Below are 12,078 nucleotides of genomic sequence, written 5' to 3'. Positions count from 1 at the left end.
TCAGTAGTTGTGGCTTGCGGACTCTAGAGCACAGGCTCAGTGCTGTGGCGCACGGGCTTAGTCACTCCGCGGCATGTGGGATCTTCCCAGACCAGGGCTAGAACCCGTGTCCCCTGCATTGGCAAGCGGATTCTTAACCACTGCACCAAGGAAGCCCTATCCTTTTCTTTTTTAATCTTTTTTTTTTTTTTTTGGCCACACCACGTGGCTTGCAGGATCTTAGTTCCCCAACCAGGGATAGAACCCAGGCCCTCAGCAGTGAAAGCACAGAATCCTAATCACTGGACCACCAGGGAATTCCCTAAATGCTATTTATTCTTAAAAACAACAACTAACATTCATTGAGCACTTTCTATGATCTAGGTACTGTTCTAAGCAACCTATGTAGGTGTGTATGTTTGTGTATATACACACACTCATTTAATCCTCACAACAATGCTATGAATAGTACCACTAGGCAAGAGAAGTTGAATAACTTTCTCCTAATGATACACAACTAAAAAATAGCAGAGCTGGGATTCAAGCCCAGGCGGTCTAGAGCCAGAGTCTGTTACTTTAACCTCCAAATGTTCTATACTACAGAATGGATAGACAATTATGGAAAAAAATACAAGTAAACAGAAAACCACCGTCAAATGACAGAATGCTATGATAGTGAGTATACAAGTATTCTAGAATACAGACAGATCTCAATGAATTAGGTGTCTGCTTCCAAGGAGAGTGAAACCTCATCCCAAGAAAATGTTAAAGAATGGTGAACTCTGGGAAGTGAGAAGGTAGGGGAACATGAAGAGTCTCTGACTTTTCATTTTACATCCCTCTAACACTGATTTAAAAAAAAAAAAATCAGGAACATGCATTGCTTTAAAACAAAAATAAAATCAATGAAAAATTAAAATTTAATTTTTTGAGGAATTCCTTGGTGGTCCAGTGTTTAGGACTTGGCGCTTTCACTGCCGTGGGCTCAGGTTCAATCCCTGGTCAGGGAACTAAGATCCCACAAGCTGCATGGTGTGGCAAAAAAGTAAAATAAAATTTAAATTTTTTTTAACTTAATTTTTAATTATAAAAAAATTTTTTTAACTCTCTCCTTTACGGAACCTTACCAGAATCCCTCATCCATCCAAGCTAAATTACCCACTTCTCAGTTTTACCTCTATTTTATACATTACTTCTGTTGCATTTATCACATTATAATTATCTGTTTAAACTTCTTTCTTCACTACTAGATGGTAAGCTCCTTGGGGAGAGCCTTAGCACCTAGTAACAGTGCTTTAGCACAGTAGAGAAACTCAAATGTTTGTTGAACTAAACTGAATTAGGGAAACCACCTATGGCAACCTGAATTATTTGGAAAGAAGGTCCAGGGCTATATAGATCACAGACGATATCAACCAGGAGGTCAATTTAGATATAAATTATACATGTGAAAAGATGACCATTCATACTTATTATCAAAAGGAGCATGAAAATAAAGCCAGACCCACAGTTTAAGTCACATTCAGCAAGCCACATGAGCTCAGTCAAGTCTCAACCTCTCTGTGCCTCAATTTTCTCATTTGTAAAGTAGGGCAAATAATATTTACGTTATAAGGTTGTTTTGAAGATAAAATGAACAACATATGTGAGCATATAGTATATAATAGGCATTAAAAAGTAGTTTACCCTTTCCTTTTACAAATTGATAAGTTGAAGATAAGAACACAACTGAAGGGCCTCTTCGGAGCTAGAAGAATCAGGATTCAGTGGAAGTTTAATATGGGCTATATGCAAGGCAAAGTGCTCATCACTTTACATCCAATATCTGATTTAAATCTTCACAAAAACAGCGCTCACCCCAAAGGATTGTTATCTCTATTTCACGTATGAGAAAGAAGAGTAACCTGTAACTTGCTCAAAATCACAAAACTCTTAGGTTTTAAAACTGAGTCTCAAACCTAGGTTTGTAGCTTCAAAAACAATGCTCTTTGCTACTATACTGTATTACAATAAGTGAAGCATTTATATTAATATTTAGGATGACTTGTCAGAAGTCATCTTATAGGCAAGCATCTATTTTTATGGACCCTGAAAATATGTATTTCTCCTATGGTTACTTCTCTAGAACTTTTCAATAAGTAAGAATGCTTATTAAAAGTTTGAGCCCTATCCAAAGTAGTGAAGTCTTCCTGGAGTGAACTTATTCACTACCTGAAAAATAATGACACAGTTAGTGCTGTTCCCTTTGGTTTCTCTCCTAACCTACTTACATCCATTCCACGTAAAGCATTCCGTTATCGACCTCCTGCTTGGCCTTCAGCTTAGCTTGCTGATAAACTTCTGAAGTTTCCAGTTCACAGAGGCCCAGTTGTACAATATTAGGAAATGGCTGTCGTCCAAGAAGATGTCCATTTAAAGATAAAAACTCCTGGAAATTCTCACAGACTGTACCATCCTATGAACAAAATGAAATCTCTTAGAAATGTAACCAGAGCCAAGATCTGACATTTTTTTGTTTCTGTGATCTTGTCACTTTTAAGGCTTAAATATTCTCTATACGAGCTAAAATTAAATAGCCAACCATTAGGTAACAAATACATAGTGATCCTCTTTGGACTTTTAAACATAGGGTAAAAAAAAAAAAAAAAAAATCTCATTATCTAAGTGCTACCTTCTTAACACATTCTCTTTCCTAAAAAAAACACTGAACACTTTACTTCCCCAGCTTTCAAACCTCAATCCTATCCACAGCAGGAGAGGAAGCAAAATAATTAGAATAATCAAAGATTAAGTGAGGAAATTATCGCTCTTCACCTCTGCTATTTTGTTCATCCCCACTATTAAACCTAGAATTAAATGTCAAAATGAGACGTCCTTTAAGGACTTATTTTTCATAATAATATATACCTTTTCATCCAACATATGCCTGTATTCCACAAATTCATGAATCAGATGAGCAGGGCCTACAAGCTCCGTTTTTGCTTTAATCCAATCCAGGGAAAACATTAAAGCACACAGTTCCTTAAAAAAAAAAAAAAAAGATCAGGAGCACTGTTAAAGAGATCAACGAATTTTAAATCTACCATTATTATCCTAACACTACTGAGAGAAACTTAGCAGATACCTAGAATTTAAGGACAAAAAGGAACATATCATTAACAGTTCCAAAGAAACAAAAAATGGACCTCACACCTTAATTCAAAATAAATTTCAGATGGATTTTTCAGACTTAAATATAAAATAGAAACTTCAAAAAATACTAGAAGAGGGTTGCCCTGGTGGCGCAGTGGTTAAGAATCCACCTCCCAATGCAGGGGACACAGGTTCGAGCCCTGGTCCAGGAAGATCCTACATGCCGCAGAACAACTAAGCCCATGCGTCACAACTACTGAGCCTGCGCTCTACAGCCTGCGAGCCACAACTACTGAGCCCGCGTGCCACAACTACTGAAGCCCACGCGCCTAGAGCCTGTGCTCCCAACAAGAGAAGCCACCGCAATGAGAAGCCTGCACACTGCAATGAAGAGTGGCCCCCGCTCGCCGCAACTAGAGAAAGCCCTCAGGCAGCAAGGAAGACCCAAGAAAAAGCAGCCAAAAATAAAATAAATAAATAAATTTAATTTAATTTTAAAAAAATACTAGAAGATACCGATATTTACTATTTTTGTAACCCTGGGGTGAAGGAAATTCTTATAAACATGACCCCAAAGCAAAATACCGAAAAGAAAAATAGTAGTGCATTTAACTACATAAAAACTCAAATGTTCAATATAGTAAAAAACAATACAAATAAAATTTAAGACAAAAAATAAACCAGGAAAAAAATTTATTTACAAATTATGATAGATGAAGGCTAATATTTTTATTAAAAATTCTAATAAAAGAGTAAGAAACAGATAAACACTCCAATACAAAAACAGGTAAAGGCAATCAATGGATGACAGCCAATTCACAAAAAGTACAAATGGCCAAAAATCTCACCAGTAATCAAAGAGAAACAACAAAGATTTACTATTTTTTAACATCAGATTTCTAAAGACTAAAAGGAATGATAAAAATATTAGCTAGAAAAAAATATATATATTAGCTAGAATCAGAGGAAATGAACACCCTCATACACTGCTGGCAGTGATGTAAATCAGAGCACCCTTCTAGAGGACAGTTTGGCAATCTGTATTAAAATTCGAACTGTACACATCATTGACCCAGAATTACACTTATGTGCCCTAAAAAAATAAGTCAGACAAGTGTGCTTAAGCAATCTGACCATCCACCAACCAACTAACCAATCATAATGTACCCATACAATTAAATAGTATGCTGCTTTAAAAGTTGTCAATCTATTATATATAAATTGACATAGAAAGATAACCCTGAACTACAATTAAGTAGGAAAAACAAGATATAAGACTGTATTTCTATCATGATCCCATTCTGGTTTTAAAGAACAGGTGTGTGTATCTGAGCAGCAAAATGATCTGGAAAGCTACACATAAAAGCATTAGCGGGCTTCCCTGGTGGCGCAGTGGTTGAGAGTCTGCCTGCTAATGCAGGGGACACAGGTTCGAGCCCTGGTCTGGGAAGATCCCACATGCCACAGAGCAACTGGGCCCGTGAGCCACAATTACTGAGCCTGCGCGTCTGGAGCCTGTTCTCTGCAACAAGAGAGGCTGCGATAGTGTAAGGCCCGTGCACCGCGATGAAGAGTGGCCCCCGCTTGCCACAAGCAGAGAAAGCCCTCGCACGGAAACAAAGACCCAACACAGACAAAAAAATAAATAAATTAAATTAAATTAAAAAAAAAAAAAAAAAAGCATTAGCAATGGTTGTGATCTTCATTTTCTTCACTTAGTTTTTTCCAATGAAAGTAAGCTATTATCTTTAAAAATCAGGACAAAAAGGTTAAAAAAAATGAAAAGAACTGAATCCTGTCACACTATCATACATATCAAAAGTTTTTAAAAGATGCATTGACCCAATAATTCCACTTCAAGAAATTTCCAAAGGAAATAATACAGGTGTGAAGACAAACAAGAATTTCATTACAGCATCATAAGAGTAAAAAAAAAAAAAAAAATGAAAACAACCTAAGTGTTCAACAATTACAGTTCAGCTAAGTAAATCAGAGCACAGATATTTATTGGAATACTGTCATTCCAATGTAGATTATTAAACGTAAACTGTATGTAACCAAGAGATTAAAGTACCTAAGATTGAAAAATTATTCAAAGTATATATGGTTTTTTTTTAACATCTTTACTGGAGTATAATTGCTTTACAATGGTGTGTTATTTCTGCTTTATAACAAAGTGAATCAGCTATACATATGCATATATCCCCATATCTCTTCCCTCTTGCGTCTCCCTCCCTCCCACCTTCCCTATCCCACTCCTCTAGGTGGTCACAAAGCACCGAGCTGATTTCCCTGTGTTATGCGGCTGCTTCCCACTAGCTATCTATTTTACATTTGGTAGTGTATATAAGTCCATGCCACTCTCTCACTTTGTCCCAGCTTACCCTTCCCCCTCCCCGTGTCCTCAAGTCCATTCTCTAGTAGGTCTGCATCTTTATTCCCATCTTGTCCCTAGGTTCTTCATGACCATTTTTTTATTTTTTTTAGATTCCATATATATGTGTTAGTATACGGTATTTGTTTTTCTCTTTCTGACTTACTTCACTCTGTATGACAGACTCTAGGTCCATCCACCTCACTACAAATAACTCAATATCGTTTCTTTTTATGGCTGAGTAATATTCCATCATATATATGTGCCACATCTTCTTTATCCATTCATCTGTCGATGGACACTTAGGTTGCTTCCATGTCCTGGCTATTGTAAATAGAGCTGCAATGAACATTGTGGTACATGACTCTTTTTGACCTATAGTTTTCGCAGGGTATATGCCCAGTAGTGGGATTGCTGGGTCGTATGGTAGTTCTATTTTTAGTTTTTTAAGGAACCTCCATACTGTTCTCCATAGTGGCGGTATCAATTTACATTCCCACCAGCAGTGCAAGAGGGTTCCCTTTTCTCAAAGTATATACGGTTTTCTAAAATGTTAACATTGTGAGTAGTTAATTGGTATTCATGGCTTCAAATATCATCTATGTGCTGATGATTCCCAAATTTTATCTTTAGTCCATAGTTTTCCCCAGAAATCCAGATTCATATATCCAACTATATGCTAAATATATCCAGTCAGATGTCTTAATGTGTACACCAGACTTAATATATTCCAAATGAGTTCCTAACCTTCCCTTCACCCCTGGTAAAATACTTGTTTGACCCACAGCTATCCCAATCTCAGTTCATGGCAACTCCAATCTTTGAACTGCACAAGCTTGGAGTCATCTTTGACTCTTCTCTTTTTCTTACAATGTACATCAAATCCATCAGCAAATCATGATGACTCAATGCCAAATCATCACTTCCTTTCTCCTTGCACACTTTTTTCTTCTTCTGAGCACTTACTACCCCGCTAACATATGATAAATTTATTTGTCCCGTGTCAATCTCCCCCCAGAATGTAAGCTCAATGAGAGCAGGAACTTTGTGCCTGTGGTATATCCTTCATAATGAAGAACACCACCAGTACACAACAGGCACTCCATAAATATTTGCTGAATGAATGAATATACTTTCCCACTCTCCATTTCCTCTCAGAACTTAAAAACAAATCCATGTTGTCCACAAAGGATAGCTACTGGTATGAAGAGATTGAATTTTTAGGTGGTTCATTTACTGCAGTTACTAAGGTACCTGCAGGTAAAACACAGTAACAAAAACAAAATTACTTACACAGGTTCTAACCCTATTTTTACTAATAAAAGAAAATTCTAAACATAGGACAAACTAAAAGTGAGATAAAAGAAAATAGTTTTTTAAATGAGTAATCTTACTTTGTGCATTTTAGCACTAGCCATGTGATAGGCCAGAAAATTGTACCAATACATGCAGTCCTCCTGATCTGGTGAAAGACAACGTAGCCGGTAATGTCTCTGGAACTGAGTGATTAGTTTCTTGTGTAGATCCTGAAACCCAAATGAAACATTTCAGAGGACAGAAACAATTTCATAACCTAAGCATCACAGAAACTCCAGCTTCCAAAGCTATTTAAGAATGTACAGAGAATCTCCCCACAAGATACTTATTAACTACAAAAGAAAAAAACAGTAACTTTACAGTGGAGAAACCTTAACCAAGTAATCAATGTTAATATCACTGATAAGACGTGTCAACACCCTGACATGATGCACTGAGAAGGACACAACAGCACTTCTGTGGTGTTATTGCCAAAAATATATAACCTTACTCTAGTGAAGAGAAAACATCAGACAAACCCAAACTAAGGGACACTGTACAAAATAACTGGTGAGTACTCTTCAAAAGTGATCATGAAAGAAAGAAAATCAAGGAATTTTCCTAGATTTGAGGAAACTAAGGAAACATGATGATATTATGTAATATAGGATACAGAATTGGATCTGAACCACAAAAAAGGACATTAGTGGGAAAGCTGGCAAAATTCAAATAAAGTCTGTGTATTAGTTAACAGTATTGTTATCAATGTTAATTTTCTGGCTCTCATAACTGTATTATAGTTACGTAAGATGTTAACGTTGGGGGAAGCTAGATGAAAGTATATGCATAGAAACTGTATTATTTTGCAACTTTTCTGTAAGTCTAAAATCATTTCACAATTAAAAGTTAAAAAAAAAAAAAAGAACGTACAGAGATGCAAGTACCTGAAGCTGGCTGTGATTCTTCTCTGTAAGGAAATCTACTTGAAGATCATGTAAATAATAAAGAAATGATTTTCCATTTCGATCACAGAACAAGAGAGACTTATTAACAAACTCCTGCAGTATGTCTTCAACGTCTTCAGTTTCCATATCCCAGAGGATACACAACACCTAGGAATCATTTTAAACATTCAATGTGCCACAATGTACAATGACCAAGATTGCACACAAGAGACTAACACACAAAAAAATCATGTGTTAGGGCTTCCCCGGTGGCACAGTGGTTACGAATCCGCCTGCCAGTGCAGGGGACACAGGTTCGAGCCCTGTTCCGGGAAGATCCCACATGCCACAGAGCAACTAAGCCTGTGCGCCACAACTACTGAGCCTGCGCTCTAGAGCCCACAAGCCACAACTACTGAGCCTGCGCGCCTAGAGCCCGTGCTCCACAACAAGAGAAGCCACCACAATGAGAAGCCCACACACCGCAACAAAGCGTAGCCCCCACTCACCGCAACTAGACAAAGCCCGCGCAAAGCAACGAAGACCCAACACAGCCAAAAATAAATAAATAAAACAAATAAATTTTTTTAAATTGTATTAAAAAAAATCATGTATTAAAGCCCTGAATAATATCTCCATTTCATAAGAAGCTCAAATACTCATCAAGATAGAAAAGAAAAAGTTCTAAAGAAGTCAAATGCTTCTCCAGGTTCACTAGAACCACTGAGAACTAGGTAACTCATCTGAGTTCAACACCAAAGCCCATGATGGAAACTAAGAGCAGTGGGATTTCTACACCCTCCAGCCCACCACCTCAGGCACACAGGTTTTATCCTCCCAATATCCTCTGTAACAATATCCTCAGGACTAATCCAAAGGTTATATGCCACAATACCCAATGATAAGGATTGTTGGTCCTTCTATTACCTTCGTAGGCACCTTAACATCTTTCTGAAGGATGGAAAGATCTGTGTAATAATCTTTGATGTCTTCTCTGAGCATTTCAACACTTATAGACATGGCTTCATCCAAAGCCTCATAATCATAAGATGAAGATTTCCTTATCTTCTTAAATTGCTTATTCTGAAGTTGCCTGAGGTAGTACTCCCAGCGGTTGGGAAAATCTCGTAAAAGTGCACCAATTAAAGACACTACAAGAGGTGAACCTAAAAAATAAAAAAAGTCACTGTGTTATTACGGTATCATTTCCAAATTACCACTAAGTTAAGAATCAATTTATCCTCAAGAAAGAATTTCTGCTGCACGTTATCCAAAGCTTTAAAATATTTATAACTCTTGGATTCACTTCAGGTATTTATTCTAAAGAAGTCATTAGAAATAAGAAATATTTCATTTAAGGATATTCATTACAGCATTATTTAAAATAGTGAAAAATCTTAAACAATAACAGGGAAATGACTGAATAAATTAAAGTGTATCACAATATTATGCCACTGGTAAACTTTTTTTAAAAGATATTTAATAACATGGGAAAATGCTCAAGATTTGCTATTAAAAAGGATAAGATTGAAAATTATGTATACCATTATAATCTCAATATTTTTTTCAAGGTTTTGTATGTCCTAAAAGACTGGGAGAAATACTCTCATGATGCTAATAATTATCAGATTATGGATAATTTCTATTTTTTCTTTTTAAGTGTTTCAAAATGCACATGCATCACCTTCATAATGAATACAAATCAAGTATTCTTTTTCCTAAGGTTGAGATACTTTTTAAAAGTCAAGGGCTTCCCTGGTGGCGCAGTGGTTGGGGGTCTGCCTGCCAATGCAGGGGACACGGGTTCGAGCCCTGGTCTGGGAGGATCCCACATGCCGCGGAGCGGCTGGGCCCGTGAGCCACAATTGCTGAGCCTGCGCGTCTGGGGCCTGTGCTCCGCAACGAGAGGCCGCGATGGTGGGAGGCCCGCGCACCGCGATGAAGAGTGGTCCCCACTTGCCGCAGCTGGAGAGAGCCCTCGCACAGAAACGAAGACTCAGCACAATCATAAGTAAATAAATAAATAAAAGTCAATTAACTCAAAAACAAGTTTGACGGAAGAAATAAAAACAAGAAACTATTTCCAAGCATTAACAATGATGGAAAAAATAATCTTAAGAGCTGATAGATTTGACTATATAAAATTTAAATTTCTGTGTCAAAAAAATACTACAAATGAAATTAAAAGGCAGACGAAACTAGAAGAAAAACAGTTGGAAAAAATATGACAAAAGGCTAATAGTTTCCATAGTTAGAGAGTCAAAAAAATCAATGAAAACTAATTATACCACAAAAGTGACTCAAGGATAATTTCTTTTTTTTTTTTAATAAATTTTTTTTTTTTGGGCTGCATTGGGTCTTCGTTGCTGCGCACAGGCTTTTCTCTAGTTGCATCGAGCAGGGGCTACTCTTCGTTGGGTTGTGCGGGCTTCTCATTGTGGTGGCTTCTCTTGTGGAGCACAGGCTCTAGGGGCACAGGCTTCAATAGTTGTGGCACACGGGCTCAGTAGTTGTGGCTCGCAGGCTATAGAGCGCAGGCTCAGTAGTTGTGGCGCACGGGCTTAGTTGCTCCGTGGCATGTGGAATCTTTCCACACCAGGGTTTGAACCCGTGTCCCCTGCATTGGCAGATGGATTCTTAACTACTGCGCCACTAGGGAAGTCCAGGATAATTTCTTAAAAGGCAATATTCAATAAACAAGTAAAAAGTTTAACTTCACTATTTAAAAATGCAAATTAAGAAGACAGCACCAGTTTTTACTTATCAGATTAGAACATTATTTTTATAAAATCCCAACCAGGGAATTCCCTGGCAGTCTAGTGGTTAGGACTCCATGCTTTCATTGCGGTGGCCCAAATTCAATCCCTGGTTAGAGAACTAAGATCCCAAAAGCCACGCAGCACGGCCAAAAAATAAAAAATAAAAAAATAAAATCCCAACCAAATAAATTTAAAACTGTGACTCTCACTATATTTTTTATTCTTTGACAACAGAGGTCATGTCTTCATCTTACCCCTTTTGTAACATATTATGGGTGTTTGTTAAATATTATTTTAACTAAAGAATGAATACCAAAATATCACTATCCATGTAGGGTATCAGAGAAGAACCTAAAATACTAAATATTCTAGTAAAGTTTTTGGATGTTCATGTGTTAAATTGTTATGTTCATTCACTTAACTTACAAAAGGGTAAATTAATATCTCTATAACCCCCTCATACACAAAATAAATAACTATACCTTTACATTCTTTTATAATACTGTGAGCTTGTTCTGGCAAATCTGCTTTCTTCATATTAACAAAAAGGGATAAAATTTCAAGTCCTTTTTCTTTTCGTAAACCACTCTCCACAGGGACTACATATTTAGGACCTGTGAAATCACAAGACATAGTAAGCAATTTGGTATGCCACATATTTAAATGTAACTGAATTATTATAAAAAGCAAATTAATAATCCTTACCCGTTACTGAATCTGTAACACTCTTGTCTCTGGTTGTAAGAAGAATCTGACACTGATTGTCAAAAGCTTTTAACACCCAAGGATCCCAAACATCATCCAAGATCAACAGAGACCTTAATAAGAAAAAACTGTATTCAGTCACTAATGACATTTACTTTAAACTTCCTTTAAAAAGAGAATGCCACCAGTGTTTTTTTAAAATTTACAAAATTAAAAAAAAAATAGATGTCTATTTCATGGTTCTTTCTCTTTTCTTTGGTATCCCTTTCACAATATACCGATAAGGAAAAGAAAATTAGAGACTTTCCCTTCCTTCCACCCCAAATTACTGCATATTAAAGTTAAAGGACTTATAAAAGGAGAACTGTGTATACTTTATAAGTATTAGAAATAAGCCTCCTAGTGCCTAAAAAGAACTATCCAAGTAATGAGATTTTTCCAATTCAGTCTTTAAGTACCCAAACCAAGCAAGAACTGGGCTTAGGTTAGCCTTAGAAAGCATCACAGAACAATGACAATATTTGACCATTTTACCTACAAAACTGGCAATTTCATATGTTCCAACCTAATCGAATGCACCAGCAAATAATATTATTTTTCACTTGACACACTAGTGGGCTTTTTTTCCATCCAAGAAATCAATTTGTTTATGCATAATGACAAAGAATCTGTGTGCTAATTCCTAATAAGTCCCTCCAAAAAACTTTTTTAAACTCGCCAGAACAAATGGAGAAAATAATACAACTAAAACCTGACAGCATAATTATACACTAGCCTTATTATCTGAATGGCACACTACTTCTGTACACTACAAAAAAAGACTCTAGGAATATACACAGGTTGGAAAATTACAAAAACATAAACCGAAATGATGCTGAGAGAGAAACAA

At 36.7% G+C, this 12,078-nt stretch overlaps 1 protein-coding gene across 5 annotated transcripts in view; it reads right to left on the bottom strand.

The window, feature by feature from the left end:
• Positions 1–12,078, bottom strand: part of APAF1 (apoptotic peptidase activating factor 1) — a 100,641-nt gene that overhangs the window by 64,823 nt on the left and 23,740 nt on the right. For 4 of the 5 annotated variants that reach the window (XM_082349592.1, XM_082349594.1, XM_082349593.1 and 1 more), the window contains exons 6-12: positions 11,190–11,302; positions 10,967–11,098; positions 8,653–8,891; positions 7,726–7,893; positions 6,880–7,011; positions 2,887–3,000; positions 2,250–2,434 (exon numbers count right to left, since the gene is read on the bottom strand). In XM_082349592.1, coding sequence (XP_082205718.1) covers positions 2,250–2,434; positions 2,887–3,000; positions 6,880–7,011; positions 7,726–7,893; positions 8,653–8,891; positions 10,967–11,098; positions 11,190–11,302 — 1,083 coding nt within the window. The remainder of the gene's footprint in view (positions 1–2,249; positions 2,435–2,886; positions 3,001–6,879; positions 7,012–7,725; positions 7,894–8,652; positions 8,892–10,966; positions 11,099–11,189; positions 11,303–12,078) is intronic. The other variant, XM_082349595.1, reaches the window with a different exon arrangement.

Source organism: Balaenoptera borealis, assembly GCF_965194805.1.
Source record: "Balaenoptera borealis genome assembly, chromosome: 13".
Lineage (NCBI taxonomy): Eukaryota > Metazoa > Chordata > Mammalia > Artiodactyla > Balaenopteridae > Balaenoptera > Balaenoptera borealis.
This window is presented reverse-complemented; position numbering and strand designations above follow the sequence as displayed.